This window comes from Paramormyrops kingsleyae, chromosome 5 (assembly GCF_048594095.1).
Source record: "Paramormyrops kingsleyae isolate MSU_618 chromosome 5, PKINGS_0.4, whole genome shotgun sequence".
In the NCBI taxonomy this organism is placed as follows: domain Eukaryota; kingdom Metazoa; phylum Chordata; class Actinopteri; order Osteoglossiformes; family Mormyridae; genus Paramormyrops; species Paramormyrops kingsleyae.
In genome coordinates, this window is record NC_132801.1 from 28,453,633 (window position 1) to 28,473,316 (window position 19,684).

At 42.0% G+C, this 19,684-nt stretch overlaps 1 protein-coding gene and 1 long non-coding RNA gene across 3 annotated transcripts; one reads left to right on the top strand and one right to left on the bottom strand.

Moving 5' to 3' along the window:
* Positions 1-340: 340 nt before the first annotated feature.
* Positions 341-8,968, bottom strand: LOC140590904 (uncharacterized). 2 transcript variants are annotated; one of them, XR_011991802.1, is made up of 4 exons: positions 8,868-8,968; positions 8,751-8,787; positions 4,313-4,377; positions 341-3,761 (listed from the first exon to the last, which is right to left on the bottom strand). It is a non-coding gene; the product is annotated as an uncharacterized lncRNA (long non-coding RNA). The 2 variants fall into 2 exon arrangements; XR_011991801.1 differs by having other exon boundaries at positions 8,751-8,931.
* Positions 8,969-10,300: 1,332 nt separating this feature from the next.
* LOC140590953 (ubiquitin carboxyl-terminal hydrolase 37-like) lies at positions 10,301-15,550 on the top strand. Its single transcript, XM_072712775.1, has 17 exons — positions 10,301-10,334; positions 10,585-10,681; positions 10,778-10,880; positions 10,976-11,088; positions 11,193-11,276; positions 11,388-11,519; positions 11,652-11,766; positions 12,764-12,909; positions 13,100-13,199; positions 13,375-13,454; positions 13,649-13,840; positions 14,016-14,140; positions 14,460-14,530; positions 14,669-14,768; positions 15,012-15,151; positions 15,264-15,323; positions 15,400-15,550. The coding sequence occupies exons 1-16, from the start codon at positions 10,301-10,303 to the stop codon at positions 15,276-15,278; spliced, it is 1,647 nt and encodes a 548-aa protein (XP_072568876.1). The 3' UTR covers positions 15,279-15,323; positions 15,400-15,550.
* The last annotated feature ends 4,134 nt before the right edge of the window (positions 15,551-19,684 follow it).

The window sequence follows — 19,684 nt, forward strand, 5'->3', positions numbered from 1 at the left end:
TTTAAGAAACGAGAAAAAACATGACGACAAAAAAATACTATGTACAGTGGTACCTCGGTTCTCGAACTCACTAGAACTCGAATTTCTTGAAAGTCGAACAAACCAGTTTGACCTAGAACTCGATCTGAAGTCGAACCGTGAACGCTGACCTAATATAAATTGTACGTGCTAGGAAATTAGTTGATGATTTGTCCAAGTAGCACCAAGAGGTGTATTGCAGAGCTAGTCATACTACAATGCAATTCTTACTTGAATGCCTTCTTCACAGGCTGGACGATTAACCAAATAAAGCAGTGCAACATTACAGTAACTAACAATAAATAAACCACTAACTTACGTGTACTATTACAGCATTTATGTCATTTATTTAAATTTTATTTTACCAGGTAAATTAACTGAAAACCAGTTCTCACTGCTTTACGTGATATTCGGGAGAAATAGATTACGCATCAGAACTGCCTGGGATACAAACGTCATGCGTGTAACTAAACTCTTCAGCCAATAAGGGCAAAGGTGTGTCGTCACGGAGGAGGCGATCTGAAATTACGGACATCGCTTCTCCGGTATCAACTTCAAAATAAATTTTAACTCTGTTACATTATATCACCAGTCTGTAGAGCTTTACATACTCACAACCCGTGAACAGTCTCATGTCAGTCCTATTTTTTGCATCCACAGTCTTTTGCCGTTGTTCACAGCTCTCCAAAGTTCACCCCTGACCCATCTCGCATTCTCGACACTCGGTCTGACAAATTCACTGATGCTCCAAACTGTGGTTTGCCTCGTCCGTTGCTGCTCTGGTTCTCACAACCACTAAGGTCCAAATGTCCAGGTTTTCCATAGCCGTGACGTTGAAAATCTGTCCTGTGGAAAAACAGTCTTGTGCGGAGTCCTTGACCTTTTTCTGCGAACGCGTTGCTCCAAGCTCACAGTGTCTGTGCGCACCGACATGATCCATCCTTAGTGCACTCGAAGCTATTGGTAATTTCCATCATTCTGTGTCATGCCAGTCATTCACCACCAACGCCATCCAACTGATCTAGGAGCTGTTGTTCCAAGTTAGTGCTAAAATCACATGTGGCTGCTAATCCCTTCAAGCTAGCAATGTAGTCAGCAAACGCTTCACCTGGCTGCTGCCGATGGCTCCTGAACGCAAATCTTTCAGCCAGCACATTTATCTTGGTCGTGTAAAAGTTTCTGAGTACCACCAACAGTTCTGAGAGAGACTTTACCGAATGTCTTTCAGCAAGGCAAAAACTTCAGGACCGACTACGGATGAAAACACTGCTCTCCGTCATCCTTGTTCTATCTGGTTAGCGTCCAAAAAAAATTGCAGGTTTATATTATGTTAAAGATTTGCCGTAAAATTTCTTAAGTGAGCTTGAGAGTGTTACGCCAGATGCGTGAGTTATCAACCCTGCTTGCGCCCCCCGAGATATGCTGTGGACCCTGAATAGGATAAGCGGTTACAGGGAATGGATGGGTGGGTTAACCTATATGTAGCAAATATGTTGTTTTAACTGTCTTGCTGAGAGAAAAATATTAAGTGATACAGCAGGGGGAGGGGTGTCGGCCAGGCTTGGGTGGTATTACGGGTAATACCGTATTACCGCAATTTTTTCCTTCCAAAATAAGATTTGTGCTCATGCAACCGTTTACTGATCTTTAGTTCTGTCATCATATTTGTTCGGTCTAGACATATAAACCAGCTCGAAATGTGTTTTATGGGTAACATATACAGCGAGCTATTTAAATCTTCCTTTTTGTTTTGTATTTTTTGGCGAACATTAGGGCCAATGCTGTTAGGATCAGTAGCGCAAATGCGTAGACATTTTATGTGCATTTGCGATGCTATGACAAGAAATTAGCGCAAACGTACAGTACATAAAACACATACACATTTGTTCTTCTATAGCAATGGATTGCAACACGTAGCTTTCGAAGGTGAATGCCTACTTGAGTACCAGTTACGTGCATCCCTAGTTATGATACGAATGTCTGTAGTGACCAATCAGATTTAGCAGCGGTTAGATTTAACTGAGTGCAACTTCTAATTTAGTCACTTCATATAAAGGCATTCTTCAAACTACATGGGCTCACACCGAGTGATCAACATGTCTTGCAGCGTGATCAGCATGTCTTGTGGAGTTTTTTCCTGTTGGCCCAGAAAAAAGGTAAGTCCTTTTTTTTACCAGTTTAATTTCATTACCGTGAAATGTTACCTTTAATGGAGGGTGAAATCAGGGCTAATTTCTAAAGGCGTAGATAAACGTTTAAATCACAACCGCATCTCCATCTTTGGAATTGCGGACATTTAGGCCAAATGCAGTCCGAGAAAATGATTAGAGAGGGAGATCGTAATCTTCAGCCTTAAGTTCTATAATAAACTCTCTGTTATTCAAACTAGCAGTTCATTATTAGCACATTGTCTTTTTTGGGGGGGGGGGCTGAGTAATACAGCTTCGATAAGCCAAGCCTAAAGGTGGTGACATTTGGGAGGGCATATACTCTTTATCTCTGCCTCTGTATACAGTGACTCATTTCCATACACTGATTCATCTTCTGTAAAACAGCAACGCAACATCTCTGCTGCTGAAGGGGCAGACGTCGATAAGCCCCAGAAGAGAAGACTGAAGTTCCAGCGAAAGTTTCCATGGCTGAAACTTGTCAAGTCGAGAGCGAAGGAGAGGTAGTGCCCCAGTTTTCCTTAGAGCTCTAACTTTTTTCAGTCACTTTCATACCTGAACTCTCCGCTCACGGTGGCAGTTCTGGCTGTTCTAGCTCTGACGAAGACGGAGGGTTGTCAGGTGACTGCAGGGACTCTGGAGACAGCAATGCACTCTCGAGCGGCCAGAGTCCCAGCCTCTCCATTGTCAACTCGGAGGTACACAGATCAGAGATAGTTCCAGTGTGATTTTAGAATACAGCAGTATCTTGGTTTCCCTGTCTAAAACAGAATTTGTTCTCTTTTCCTCCAAGTCACTGACATCTAGCGCCTCCTCGACCGATAGCTGTGTAGAGGAGCACCAGTCCCCTCCAGTGGTGACACAGGACATCCCCCCTAAGTCATCTAGGATGCCCACGAGTTCTTCAGCTGCCTGATATACAGGCTGAATGAACTGGGAAACGTAATCCAGGCCTGGGAGAGGACATCTATCTACACCTGTCCTGCTGAGGGAAACCTGGGCTTTGAGATGCTGTGCCAGAAGACTTGTGCCAGGTACACCCTGCAGGTTTTATTGGTTTTAAATACCTGGCTGAAGCACTTGCATACTGCTGCCACAAAGACATTAAGCAGTAAAACACCTGTGTCAGGGATCCAGTTCTTATCGAAGGTCCAGTTGTTTGTGATTCAAAATTTACAAAATACTCTGCTTCTTTGTATCTCTTTTCTTCTTGGTTTCTGGCAGCTGTGGAGTACAGTCCTCCAGGGTGGAGGACTTCAATCATCTGTCCTTGGATGTCATCCCACACGTCTCCGTGCAAGACCTCTTGGAGAACTATTTCAAGGTGTCTGTGGTTCTGCATGCACAGCATCTACAACTAGCTGTATTCCAAAGAAACACACACTTGTACAACCACTGACGGCACTCTTGTCTAGCTGGTACAGACACACAGCAGTGTTGCGCCGTAATGGTCCTGGTAGAAGGCACTCCTCGCTGACTACTGCTGTGTGCTGATACAGGACGCAGAGGTGGAGCTGACTTGTGCCACCTGCGGTGGGAGCCAGGCTGTGCTGTCATGGTCATTCCTCACGCTGCCTAGTGATTAGGTAGAAATAAAGAGATTAGATATATAGATAGAAATAAAGGAATAGTGATTCAGAAGAGAAGGATAGATATATAAATTGATAGAAAAAGGGATAGTGATTACGTAGAAATAAAGGCATAGAGAATAGGTAGATTGAAAGACAGATACATAGAAATAATCCATAGATTGATATACATTAAGATACATATAGAGATAGAAATAAAGGCATAAAGATTAGATTGAAATAAAGGGATAGTGATTGTGCATTTATTGCTAAAGATTAGATCGACAGAAATAAAAGGATAGTGATTAGGTAGAAAAAAAGGCAGATTACATAAGAGGTAGATAGAAATAAAGGGATAGTGATTAAGTAGATAGAAAGATAGATACATGGATAGATATATATTTATTTATATAGACTTATGCATAGGTCAAATTTTCGTTTAAAATTGCACAACACTGAGCATGATTTCACAGCCAGTTTTAGTTAAGTTGCTCACGTTACTCAATATGATAAATATTATTTAATGTCAATAGACAGGTAGAAGCCGAACACACATACCATTTGAAGGATAAACATCTGAAAAGTTACACTCGGGGCAGTTGTGCTTTGAGTAGATGGTTTATCTGAGAACAGACAATGAAAGAAAATCAAAAAACTTAAGCAGGACTACAGGAAAGTGAAGGAGCATAACATGTTTAAATCCAGCGAAAGAAATACCGCGTCACGCTTTGTGATGATGTCAGTCAGGGGCGATCACTGATGTCATTTGGCGCCGGTACCAGTTTTTACGCCAGTGGAAAACCAACACAAAAGTACCACCATACTTTTGGTACTTTATGGAAGTACCGAAAGTACGGTACCTGGTGCGGTGGAAAAGCGCCCTAACTGGCCAGATAGTCATATTGTGTTCAGGTAATGTGTAATTAGTTTAAAATAAAGGAGCAGTTTCTTACTTAGTAATGTAGGTGGTGTTGGTAGTTTCAGTTGTTACACAACTTTTTGCCTTTTAGAAATATACTAGAGCATTAACGTTCACAGAGAAAATACAGACTGGGAAAATTTATGTATAAGCCTGTAAACCAGAAAGTCATGACTTTCAGGGGGTGCGGGGTGGAATACTGTATGTAAGGGACTGTAGCTTATGTGAAATTACACCAAAAGTGATTTCTCTTACTTATAGGGCTGAAACGATTATTCGAGTAACTCGAATGATTCGATTACAAAAAATGTTCAAGGTAAATTCTTTGCCTCGAGGCTTCGTTTAATTCATCACCAAAGTCCATCTATTATCGTATCACTCCCACTTTGTAGACTACTGCGCAGCACCGGTATCATTGTTTTACACTGACTGTTTTAACTGAAGCGCATTTCAAAGATTTAAGGCGGCGCGATTTATTTTTGCTCTCTATGGCAATGTAGGAAAATGAAGATACCGGTGTGCGTAAAAGGCAGAAAATCTCTAAAGTGTGGGACCATTTTACGCTGCATAAGGTGGACAACGTAGTGTATACACTGTAAAACGGACCTGGCCTACCATAATAGTACTTCGTCAATGCTGCAGCAACTGAAACGAAAGCATCTTAAAGTGAACTGCACTTCTCCAAGCGGACTCGGAGCTTCTACAAGGTATCGTATTTTTACGATTGCTAACTGATATGAACACTAGCTCTTGTTGGAACGTACAGTATTTGTAATTATTTGTAGCCTGTGTTATGAGTCGATAGTGACGAGGCACAAGTAGCAAGAGAGCAAATGCCCCAAGATCTCCCTCATGTACTTCATCCCTCATCTCTCCCTCCCGCGTGTGCTGTGATAGGTTACATCTCAAAACATGCCTTCCCCATACATAAGGTAGTAATAATAAATGCAAGATGGATGAATCTACACTCATCAGCATATAGATTTACTTTTGTTGTACAAATCAATGATTCCCCCCCCCCCCCCCCCCCCAGCTGCAGTTTTTACCAACAGCATTTTGAATATCGGGAGCTCTGCTCGTTGCTTTTGGATTGTTTGATTGGTCTGCTTATTGATTGTGACGATCCGTGTATGACTGTTTTGTTCTGGACTCCGACTTTCGCTTTGCCCCTTTCTGGTACTGTCGCTTTGGTTTGTTTTGATTTCCTGGTTTATTTGATCTTCCGCTTGTTTTTGGACTACTCTCTTTGCCTTCTCCCTTTGGTACCTTTGCCTGTGCTTTGTATGCTTGCTGTGTGTGTTAGTACCAGGTGTGTGTAAGGAGTGACTGCCATTTTGTTTTGCGAGACGTGGTTTATTGTATGTTTGGTTAGGGAGTCAGAATCTGGTGTTGTATTTTTTGTTGTCCTTGTGTTGCACTTAGCTTAGTTTGGGACGCTTTCATTAGCGGTGTTTTGTTTGTTGTTTTGGCCTTGTCCCTCCCGAAGTCTTTGTGAAAAATAAAAAAATACAAAAAAAGATCCCTCGTTTCCCGTGTTCCCTTTTTCCCATTTCCTGGTTGTCTCGTCTCTCCCTCTCCCTTACCTTTCTGGCGATTCCCAACCCTAGACTGGGGATCGTAACAACATGGACTGTTTAGGTGTCGACAACATCTTTGCAGCCGGTAAACACGCACTGCATTGCATAGTTAAATCTGTGCCTTTTTCCGTAATGTATCGGAAATGTTTTTTATATTTCCAGCAATGGAATGCATTCCTTTCCTTGTCTCCCATTTCCTGCAACAGAAACTCAGACAGCTCAGGCAAGTTAATTAACAGAATTGGCTGCAAATGTAGACGGGACAGGATAACCAATCAGAAGCATCGAATAGTTTCAAACTTTCGGCTGTGGAGGGAAATAGCAAAGGAGGATGTTTTGCATAACACATGAAAAGCACAATAAAAATAGTTATTAAAGATATTAGCAAGGTTTTGCATACAATCTTATGATGCAACTAAAATTGTACTCATGAATATTTGCCGTTACTAGAAAAAAGTGTAATGTTATAGTGTAACTGTAACGGATTACAATTACATATTTTTGTAATTAAATTACGTAACGCCGATACATGTAACTCGTTACTCCCCAACACTGGTACTGAGCACACACTGTCACTACAGGACCAGAAATGTCTACCCCGTTCACCTTAGACTAGTCTAGTTTGAGGCATGAATCCAGTCTCCACCGATAAGCGCTGGACCTCTTCCCCGTCACACGAGTAATGGTAGCCTTACGCGCTGGTTCCCTCATTGTACGATTACCAATTTACCCAGCAAGGTTAACTGCTGACCCGTATGTGTTCTCAGAGCGACATGACAGTTGCAACTTCACATTTTTCAACTTGGATCTGTACAGGCGATCTGAAATTACGGACATCGCTTCTCCGGTATCAACTTCAAAATAAATTTTAACTACGTTACATTATATACCCTATACAGCTTTATATACTCACAACCCCTGAACTCAAACCCCAGTTTGTCAGTCCAATATTTTGCATCCTCAGTCTATTGCTGTTCACGGCTCTCCATTTTGCTTTCAAGAAAGTCCTCCCCCGATTCGTCTCGCATTCTCGACGCTCGGTCTGACGAATTCACTGAAGCTCCAAACTAGTGGTGTGTGATACTACAAGATTTGGTATGGATGCGATACCAAGTAAATACAGGGAAAGTATCGCCGATATGATACCAATACTTCTTATTTAAGGTGGATGCATCATCAAATTGCTAAAGCCGAATTAGTTTTCATTGACTTTAGGTGTTTTTGTGATTTTTTTTAAATTAATTAGGTAAAACCCAGGACAGAATTTGGGCAAAGTTTATAAGTAAATAAATACTATAGTGCGGAGGTACCAGCCGGCAGGGTGGCACGTTGGACTGATGCCACCTTGTAAAAAGTTCTCAGTAATCGCTTGTGTGATTATAAATGTGCTGTGTGATATGTCATGTATAGTGGATAATGTTCATCATTGTATGTAGTGTGTGTGTATGAGGAGTAAACGGGGCGACGTGCACGGTGAACAGTGCCGGTGTGTGAGTTGTATAGTAGTGTGGGTGTAATAAACGCCATCTGATTATTAAACCCCGAACTATCCCTGCTGTTTAATTATTGCGAGCATGACTCAGCGACCCACTATTGTAATACACACTATAATATTTATAATAAAGTATGTGTGTGCGCCCGCGCCTGTTTACTAGCCTGGCGTCGTTGAGTCATGTGAATGAGAGCAGCAGCGCGAGCCGGGAACACAGACAGCCGCAGTGCATTCGGGAGAGAGATTGAAACTGAAGTATCGATCTCATTGAACTGGTATTGATCTATATCAATACCAACATTATTATCGATACTTGGATCGATCCGCCCACCACTACTCCAAACTGTGGTTTGCCTTGTCCGCTGCTGCTCTTGTTCTTACAACCACTACGTTCCAAATATCCAGTTTTTCCACAGCTGCGACATTGAAAATCCTTGAAACGACAGTTCTCAGGGCCGACGTGATCCGTCCTTACTGCACTCGAAGCTTTCGGTAATTTCCACCATTCTCTGCCATGCCAGTCATTCACCACCAACGGCATCCAGCGTAGTTCTCAGCTAGACGTTCCACAGACGAAATGATCTAGGAGCCGTTCTTTCAAGCTAAACACACGTGGCTGCTAATCCCTTCGAGCTAGCAATATAGTCAACAAACGCTTCACCTGGCTGCTGCCGATGGCTCCTGAACGCAAATCTTTCAGCCAGCACATTTATCTTGGTCGTGTAAAAGTTTCTGAGTACCAGCAACAGTTCTGAGAGAGACTTTACCGAATGGCTTTCAGCAAGGCAAAAACTTCAGGACCGAATACGGATGAAAACACTACTCTCCGTCATCCTTGTTCTATCTGATTAGCGCCCAAAATAGCAACAAAAAAAAAACGTTCCTCGTAATTAGCGAACATCTCGACTGACTCGTCGAACTGTCGCACACTATCAATGCTGTACAGTGCAATTATACCTTTTCTCTCTTCTGTCGTTAAATTTTCAAAGACAAAAAATGATTAGTTACCTGGTCAATGTAAACTGGAGCAACCTGGCCGTCGCGTCTAAAAAAAACAAAAAAGGAATCAAATCCTCGTCGCCAACTGTGTCTGTCCTGCATTTACTTCAAATGACAAATAATTACCCGAGGCACGGGTTCGAAACAAACGGTCCATTTTAACTGACAAAACTCAAGCAAGAACCGCTCTCCGGTTTTCTGTCCTGCGCCCTGTTCGCGCGTATTCCATCCCACCTAACCCAATTACAATACAGGTCAGAGGTCAACCAATAACCTTTTACATTTCAAAAAGTTATGCAAAATAAAATATCCTTTCATGTGTGTACACATAGATCACAGCCTACATGTTTCCTGCTTTATGAAATTTTGCTTCACGGTAAATTTTCTTTTTAAATCAGTGATAAACCTATATGTTTGCCCTGCCATGGGTTGTTCCCTGCGTAATTGCACGCAGGGTTCCCAGCTTTGGTCAGATGGCTGCAGTGAGATTACCAACAAGTGACGCATTTATTATCTTGTTTATACTCTGTAAGATCTGCAAACTGTCCCAAAGTTTTTGATGTAGTTAATTATTATATTATAAACCTACATAGATTTGCCGTAAGATTTCTTACGTGAGCGTGAGAATCTGAAAGCATGTGTGTTACGCCAGATGCGTGAGAGTTGGCGACCCAGCTTGCGCCCCTCGAGATATGCTCCGGACCATGAATGGGATTAGCGGTTACAGAGAATGGATATGTGGGTTAACCTATATGTAGCAAATCCGTTGGTTTAACTGTCTTGCTTAGAGAAAAATATTAAGTGATACAACAGGGGGAGGGGTGTCGGCCAGGCTTGGGTGGTATTACGGTAATACCGTATTACCGCGATTTTCTCCTTCCAAAATAAGATTTGAGCTCATGCAACTGTTTACTGATCTTTAGTTCTTTGTCATCGTATTTGTTCGGCCTAGGCCTATAAACCAGTCGAAATGTGTTTTATAGGTAACATATACAGCAAATTATTTAAGTCTTCCTTTTTGTTTTGTATTTTTTGGCTGACATCAAAGCCAATGCTGTTAGGATCAGTAGCGCAAATGCGTAGACATTTTATGTGCATTTGCGATGCTATGGCAAGAAATTAACGCAAACGTACATAAAATACGTACGCATTTGTTTTATAGCAATGGATTGCCTCACGTAGCTTTCGAAGGTGAATGCCTACTTGCGTACCAGTTACGCGCATCCCTAGTTATGATACGAATGTCTGTAGTGACCAATCAGATTTAGCGGCGGTTAGATTTAACTGAGTGCAACTTCTAATTTAGTCACTTTTCAAAAGGCATTTTTCAAACTAAACGGATTGATCAAAATGTCTTGCAGCGTGATCACCATGTCTTGTGGAGTTTTTTCCTGTTGGCCCAGAAAAAAGGTAAGTCCTTTTTTTTACCAGTTTAATTTCATTACCGTGAAATGTTACCTTTAATGGAGGGTTAAATCAGGGCTAATTTCTAAAGGCGTAGATAAACGTTTAAATCACAACCGCATCTCCATCTTTGGAATTGCGGACATATAGGCCAAATGCAGTCCGAGAAAATCATTAGAGAGGGAGCTCGTAATCTTCAGCCTTAAGTCATATAATAAACTCTCTGTTATTCAAACTAGCAGTTCATTATTAGCACATTCTGTCTTTTTTGCGGGGGGGGGGGGGGGGCTGAGTAATACAGCTTCGGTAAACCAAGCCTAAAGGTGGTGACATTTGGGAGGGCATGTACTCTTTATCTCTGCCTCTGTATACAGTGACTCATTTCCATACACTGATTCATCTTCTGTAATACAGCAACGCAACATCTCTGCTGCTGAAGGGGCAGAAGTCGATAAGCCCCAGAAGTCGAAGAGAAGCCTGAAGTTCCAGCGCAAGTTTCCATGGCTGAAACTTGTCAAGTCGAGAGCGAAGGAGAGGTAGTGCCCCAGTTTTCCTTAGAGCTCTAACTTTTTCAGTCACTTTCATACAGTACCTGAACTCTCCGCTCACGGTGGCAGTTCTGGCTGTTCTAGCTCTGACGAAGACGGAGGGTTGTCAGGTGACTGCAGGGACTCTGGAGACAGCAATGCACTCTCGAGCGGCCAGAGTCCCAGCCTCTCCGTTGTCAACTCGGAGGTACACAGATCAGAGATATTTCCAGTGTGATTTTAGAATACAGCAGTATCTTGGTTTCCCTGTCTAAAACAGAATTTGTTCTCGTTTCCTCCAAGTCACTGACATCTAGCGCCTCCTCGACTGATACCAGTGTAGAGGAGCACCAGTCCCCTCCAGTGATGACACAGGACATCCCCCCTAATGAGGGACCTGAAAGGTCCTTGAGAAGGTATGTATGATCACAGTGGCAAATCCGTAATTAACCCTGTTTCGATGTTTGATGTGCTTCTATCACTTCATTCCCTTTCTCTCCTGCACTGTCTCCTGTCCAAGGATCCCCAAATGGCTGCTTCCCTGCTTCATGGGGGATAGGGGTGATGCGGCGGTGGGAGAGAGCCAGCGGCTGGTCTGCCTTGGGTAAGCGTTACGCTCCTGTGAACCTTCCACTGCAGGATTCCCCAGCTGTTCCAACCACCACCAAAGACCTGGGTGGGCAGGTTTTGAGGCAGATGTTTCTCTGTCTTCCAGGCTACCAAACCTTGGGCAGACCTGCTATATGAACGCCACCCTGCAGTGTCTCTTCCACCTGCCGTCCTTCTGCGGTGACATCAGTAGGCAGGAGGAATACTGGCAGCTGGTCCCATCTGCTGACCTGTTGAGGCACGTAGCAGAAATATCCACCTCGTGCAAACTCGCAAAGATGTCTGTACTTGTGTGAATGACATAATCAAAAAATCCAATGATTTGAGTGACAGTGGAGATACCAACTGCCATTCTCTTCCTAATTTCCAGATTTTTCTCCGAACTACTGGCTTCCACACATGGATCAAGTAGAAGGCAGAAGATGGCTTTACTGAAGAATCTGCTTCCAGAGGTTGCATGCCATTTTGATGAAGACGAGCAGAATGTAAGTGAATTCTTTGACATTTGAACACAATCAAGCTATTCTGAAGTTAAGATTTTTGACTAAGGAGTACAGTGGTACCTTGTTTTATGAGCATAATTCGTTCCGGAAACATGCTTGTAATCCAAAGCACTCGTATATCAAAGCGAATTTTCCCATTAGAAATAATGGAAACTTATATGATCCGTTCCACAACTCATATAAAATATTCATTTAAAAGTTATTAATACAAAATATCAAGTAAAAATACACAAGACAAATTAGCCTGCGCTTTACCTTTGAAAAGAATCGTGGATGGTGTGAGGGAGAGGAGAAGAGGAGGGTTATTTTGTAGGACGACTTTCACTATAATTAACGGAATCACTGCTATCTGTTGGCTCACTGGAATCTTTTTCTGTTTGTGCGACTTTAACAAGGAACCCATCCAATGAAAGCCTCTTTTGCCTCCTTTTCGATTTCGCAAAAATGTGGACATTGCATTGTCGTTAAACAGATTCATCGCTCGCACTGCTACGCCCTTTTTCAGGTGGTGCTTTTCTTCTAAATTTTGACTATACGAGTGAGGCATGCCGACTGAGACCGAGCATGAGAGACGATTACCCACAATTCCGCAGCGTGAGAAAGTGTATAACCATTGGTTCAGTTCTGATGACGTGCGCTCGGCGTCAAAACAAGAAGCGCACGCATGCGCTTCCTATTTTGAAGCCGAGCGCACGTAAAAACAAGAAAAACAAGGAGCGCATGTGTGCCATATGATTTTTGACGATACTTGGCGCTCGTAAACCAGGACTTGCTCGGTTTCCAAGTCAAAATTTATTAAAAATCTTTGCTCGTCTTGCGGAACACCCGTGAACAGAGTTACTCGTAATCCGAGGTTCCACTGTATATGATGGTGAAATAAAGATATTGCATCACACAACATACTGGGAAATTGTTAAACAGCAGCAGTTTTATTTAAACAGTGTGAGATTGCAAGTATCTTTTATCTGCTGTCATCTAGGACGCCCACGAGTTTTTCAGCTGCCTGACATCCAGGCTGAATGAGCTGGGAAGCATAATCCAGGCCGGGGAGAGGACATCCGTCTACACCTGTCCTGCTGAGGGAAACCTGGGCTTTGAGATGCTGTGCCAGAAGACTTGTGCCAGGTACACCCTGCAGGTTTTATTGGTTTTAAATACCTGGCTGAAGCACTTGCATACTGCTGCCACAAAGACATTAAGCAGTAAAACACCTGTGTCAGGGATCCAGTTCTTATCGAAGGTCCAGTTGTTTGTGATTCAAAATTTACGAAATACTCTGCTTCTTTGTATCTCTTTTCTTCTTGGTTTCTGGCAGCTGTGGAGTACAGTCCACCAGGGTGGAGGACTTCAATCATCTGTCCTTGGATGTCATCCCACACGTCTCCGTGCAAGACCTCTTGGGGAACTATTTCAAGGTGTCTGTGGTTCTGCATGCACAGCATCTACAACTAGCTGTATTCCAAAGAAACACACACTTGTACAACCACTGACGGCACTCTTGTCTAGCTGGTACAGACACACAGCAGTGTTGCGCCGTAATGGTCCTGGTAGAAGGCACTCCTCGCTGACTACTGCTGTGTGCTGATACAGGACGCAGAGGTGGAGCTGACTTGTGCCACCTGCGGTGGGAGCCAGGCTGTGCTGTCATGGTCATTCCTCACGCTGCCTCGGTGAGTTGATTACTTTCCCAATGAATACGAAAAACGCACATATACAAACATATTGCTCAGTAATGTGCAGAGTGTGACTAATGGATGTTTTTGGATTGACCTGCATGTAGTTCATTTGCTTACAATCAATGAGATGTGTGTGTTCAGTACTGTTCCTCTCCCCTTTGTCATTGACTCTCCTTCTGCATCTACAGTGTCCTGGTCCTGCACTTCAAGAGATTCAGCTACACCCCACAGTATGAGCTGAAGAAAGTGCGGGACCCGGTACTCCTCTGTAGGGAGATCACCCTGCTCCCCCACTTCTCCCAGGTCACAGGGACGCCCCAGTCAGCAGACCCTGAGGAGCCTCATCTGAAGGATGACGAAACCACACAAGAGGCACATACGTAAGTTATTTGCATAGCAACGTACAGTAAATGCCGAAAATGAGAGCAAACGCAATCATACACATTCTGCATTCTTTTAATAAGTGGGAAATTCTGTAAATAGACAAACGGTCCTTATAAACACCCATGGATATGTATGGACAGTAGTCTGATTGTATGTATGGATCCCGTGCAGGTCGGTGGAAGATGGACCAGGGGATGTCCCTAGGATGCCAGGCGAGGGTGATGCAGGACTTGTGGAGGAGGAGAGCCATACCCCGTGCCACAATTTACCTACAGAGGAGTCACCGCCTCCTGCAGGTACATACCAAAACCTGCCTGAGCTCAACCACGTAATATGCTACAGTTTCTCAAAGGAATACTGTCAGAACAGTCTGTATGCACTGGTGCAGACCTTCACAGGACAGTCGATGAGTTCCTTAGGGCCCCCTGCCGTTATATATCATTATAATACAATGTACTATGCAGCAAAGTATGTAGACATTGTAGAGGGATTTCCTAGAGGTAAACAATTTCAAGGTGGTAGCGGTGAGGCCAGCAAGAGTAGATCAACTCCCCCCAGCACCTGCGGTCACCTCATTTGTGTTTTTGTCCCGTGATTCCTGTGACCCTTAAACAGACGGACCTGAGACAGGCACAGGGCAGCATACACCTGCACTGCTGAGCGTAGGGACAGCTGGAGGAAGTCAAGTGAGTTAGAGGGAAAGAGAGAGTGACATTAGTGTTACTAAGGCTTAGTAAGAGAAGAGAGTAAGAGAGACTGGAGATGTGCAGAGTGCTGGAGCAACCTTAGAGGTAGATGAAGTTCAGGGTGAGTTTCCCCTTCAGGGAGAGGCAGCGGTTTCTGAGACGCCGAAAGCACAGCCAACCGGACACCGATATCAGCTCACTGGTGTTCTCAGCCACCTGGGCTCCAGCGCCACCTCTGGTAGGTTAGATATATGCGCACACAGGGCCCTCAGACAGGTTCTGTCCCGCGACGAGATGTCACTCGCGAGTACTGTAACATTCCCCCCTGCTCTTGCGTATGTTATACTCGGGCAGGGAGAATTGTCATGCTTGAGTAGCTGCTCAAATGTGATTTGAGCTACGATGCTAAATAGTCCTGTGACCTAGAAGACATTTGTTTAGAATGTATATTCAGAGGTCGTCCTTCCTGCTTTCCTTGTAGGTCACTATATCAGCGACAACTTCAGTCGTGCAGAGAAGGGCTGGCTGTCCTTCAGTGACCTGACCGTAAAAAGGTTGGATGAGGGACAGGTGCTGAGAAAGAGGGAGAGCAGTGCGTACCTGCTGTTTTACACCCAGCAGGTAAATAGAGAAACACTGAATACACTCTGCTGTATGACATTCAGCAGCCAAATACAGACAGTGGATACATTGTACTACGTGATGCACATGTCAAAAATGTGATATTTTATAGGAACCTACATACTGAAGTCCACTGATGACTGTATATTGGGAACTAATGCTGAAAAAGCAGGTAAGCTAAACTTAGTTTTTTGCTGTTGTCCAGTAAAAATAGGAAGGAAATGGTACCAATGAGTGTCAAATTACAGGTACTGAAGGACCCATACGAGGCTCTGAGACACACGTGTGCTGTGGATGTAGCTGGTCCGGATGTCACCATCGACTGGGCAGACTGGATTTCAACATAGGGAACTCATAAAGGGATAGATAGATAGATAGATAGATAGATAGATAGATAGATAGATAGAAATAAAGGTATAGAGATGAGAGGTGGATAGAAATAAACGGATAGTGATTTAAGAGGACAGATTGATAGAAAAAGGGATAGTGATTAGGTAGAAATAAAGGCGCAGAGATTGGGTAGATAGATGCATAGATTGATAGAAATAAAGGGATATTGACTAGGTAAAAATAAAGGCATAGAGATTAGATGAGAGGTAGATAGAAAGATAGATACATGGATAGACATATATTGATAGAAATGGATAGTGATTAGGTAAAAAATAAAGGCATAGAGATAGATGCATAAACTGATAGAAATAAAGGCATAGAGATTAAGTAGATAGATTTATAGAAATAAATGGATAGTGATTAGGTAAAAATAAAGGTATAGAGAGAGATGCATAGATTGATAGAAATAAAGGCATAGAGATTAAGTAGATAGATTTATAGAAATAAATGGATAGTGATTAAGTAAAAATAATCATAATATAGTATCAATATATATCTTTATTAGAAATAAAGGCATAGAGAGACATTCAATTCTTTTATTGTCATATGTACAAGTACCATGTAGATATACATATATAGATTGATAGATGGAAATAAAGGTATAGTGATTTGGAAGAGAAAGATAGATACATTGATAGAAAAAGGGATAGTGATTACGTAGAAATAAAGGCATAGAGATTAGGTAGATTGAAAGACAGATACATAGAAGTAATCCATAGATCTATCTATTAATAGATAGAAATAAAGGCGTAGAGATCAGATGATACACAGATATATACTTGGATACCTAGATTGATAGATAAGAATAAAGGGATAAAGTTAGAAATATAGGCATAGAGATTAGGTAAATACATAGGTATATACATAGACTGATAGAAATAAAAGGATAATGATTGGGTAGAACTAATGGCATAGATTAGATAGCTAAATACATACATGCTTACATAGATTGATAGAAATAAAGATTAGGTGGATAGAAATAAAGGGAATAGTATTTGGTAGAAATGAAGGCATAGATATTTGATAGAAATAAAGGCACAAAGATTAGACATTGAAGAAGTTTGTGTGTTTTCTTATTCTCAGAGGCCCTTGGAACTCTCCCCACCCCCTTGGTTAATCTTAGTGATTTTCTCAGTTGACTGGAAAGTTGATTGACTTATTCAGTCAGAAGGTGTGTAGCACTGGGGAACCCCTGGGGTCATATATGACCCTTCCTTTTATTTCTGCCTTACATTCAACCCACTAATCAAAGTTAAGAATTTAAAATTTTTTTTTGCTTTACAGCCCATTGTACCATATACGACCCGGTAACAGTGACATTTAGTGATTACTGACTGAATTAACCAGATTTTTTCCACATTAAATATGACCCCCACCGAGTTTTGAGGTTGTTGCTGTACATGCTGCAAAGATTCACCTGTCAAGCTGTGAAAAGGTAAGTGGCAGCAGAAATATTGCATCATCAGTTATAATGTTTAGATGCTGTTGTGGTAGAAAAATTATAAATCAGGGACTTGGAATAAAAGTCTGGACCTCTTAGTTTGGTGAGTAAAGAAAATCTCTTTTATTCCAGCAAGTTCAGCAAAGCGCTCCCATCACACTCTGGCACTTGGTACCAAGTCACCCCCGGCACACAGAGCAACCAGTAGATAAAACATAACTACCAGGCCTTCTAAGTCCTGATTGGTCATGAAACATCAACAAACTAAGCTGAAACGTATAACAAACACAATTCTCCTGCTCCATTGGTTCACCTTGGTAGCAAGGTAAAGTCCACCCATTGTACGGAACTTACTGGAGACAGCCTCGTCTTCTAGACTCTACATGAGATATGTATATAGATATTAATTATATGACATTGAATCAGTGTTAATGTTTGATTAATGATGAACACATTGACGTATTGTCTCTGAATCACTGAAAATACATGGTTAACATGATTAGTATGATTAACATAAGTATGATTAACATGATGCAATCAATTGCATATAACATATTATATATTGACTACTACTATTCTATTAAGCTATAACTCTTTGTGCACCAGTTGGGGTGGCTTCGAGTCTCTTCCTGCAAGTGGTTTCTCCCCCCCCCCCCCCTTTGCTCCACTGTCTGCCTCTTCAAGGTCCGAGCTTCTGCGGAGCCAACTGCAGGCAGCTATCACAAAGCGAGGTCACACAGTATTCATAACAATCTCTTCTGGCCTAAGGCCTAAGACATAACAGACCCAATATGCCTCCGCTCCCGGGCCTACTAATGTCCAATTTTACTTCCACACTGTAGAACACATACAACTAGGTTTTGGATGGTTTTTAAACTTTTCTGGCAACTGTGATGATGATGATGATGATCCATGTGCTCAACACCAGCCAACAGGGAATACAGGTGGTGCAAAAGACAAGTAAACTTTGTGTGTGTAGTACACCTTTTTGCAGGTCTGTTCATTTGACCTGTTTCTTGATGGGTTGACATGTTTGAAGCCTGTGTTTTATTGCCAGCACATGGTGACTGATGAAAAGGAAAACTCAATAAATGCATTTTGAAAATGAGAATTATTTCATAGGTGAAATTAACAAGTTGGAACAGCCCAGCGGGTCGTATATGGCACATTTCATAACATGGACTGGGAAAGGGTTATTTTTACAAAACACCTGTTTTTGAGTTCACGGGATCTGTATGATCATTTTGGCCATGTTTTTCCTATAATGAAAGGGTGGTCTTGGTTCCCCAGGGATGAAGCAATTTATGAATAATCTTAGCTGGCACATTATGTGGAACATGCTTGAGACACACTTCAAAATTACTGTATTATCATCCCAGTAATCTTACGTGTGAAAACAGATTTGTGCTGCATAAATCGGTTTGGTGGTTTGTTGTCAATATTTGCAAAAAGGGATGGATATGTCAATGCAATCATGCAATATTTCCCCAAGCGAGGTCGATGGGCCGAATGGCCTCCTCTCATTTGTATAGTTTTTATGTTCTTATTATAAAGAAAAATAACTGATTATTGTGGGTACCTCTGCAGGAAACTTAAAAATAACAAAGGTTTTAAAATCTAGGGGAAATCCATTTTAAATTTGTGCTCATTTAGGCCTATGGTGTTTAAATAACACTGTATTTCTTGCTTTTTCCATCCATCATCTATCTTCCAAGTTTCTTAATTCCAATACCAAATCTAACCCTAATGGCAACATTAACCCTAAAAGAAGAGTCAGCGATTCATACTGCCACCTACTGTGCTGGAGTTATTACAGAAATCTACACTTAAGCCTGTTTTGCAAACCAGCTCCATACTTATCCCATGATTTCCCTATAATGCCAACTGTAGCATCTCCCCCAAAAGATGGTCAAGGCTTGACTGATGGTATTATTGTTTATTGAAATATTTGAGCTAATCAACCAATAATCCAATCAACCAACGTAAGAGCTGGGCAGAGCACAAGACAAATGCATTACCTTTATAGACGGTGCCATGTAACATAGCATATTACCAACTTAGTGAAAGTAAAAGTTCTCAGTTCAGTCAGAATCACCACAAACAAAACATTAAAAGAGGGTTACATAGCACTAGCATTTAAGAAATGAGAAAATATGACAAAAAATACTACTACTGCAATGGATTGCAACACGTAGCTTTCGAAGGTGAATGCCTACTTGTGTACCAGTTACGCACATCCCTAGTTACAATACGAATGTCTGTAGTGACCAATCAGATTTAGCAGCGGTTAGATTTAACTGAGTGCAACTTCTAATTTAGTCACTTCATATGAAGGCATTTTTCAAACTACATGGGCTCACACTGAGTGATCAGCATGTCTTGTGGAGTTTTTTCCTGTTGGCCCAGAAAAAAGGCAAGTCCTTTTTTTTACCAGTTTAATTTCATTACCGTGAAATGTTACCTTTATTGGAGGGTTAAATCAGGGCTAATTTCTAAAGGCGTAGATAAACGTTTAAATCACAACCGCATCTCCATCTTTGGAATTGCGGACATTTAGGCCAAATGCAGTCCGAGAAAATGATTAGAGAGGGAGCTCTTAATCTTCAGCCTTAAGTTATATAATAAACTCTCTGTTATTCAAACTAGCAGTTCATTATTAGCACATTCTGTCTTTTTTGCGGGGGGGAGGCTGAGTAATACAG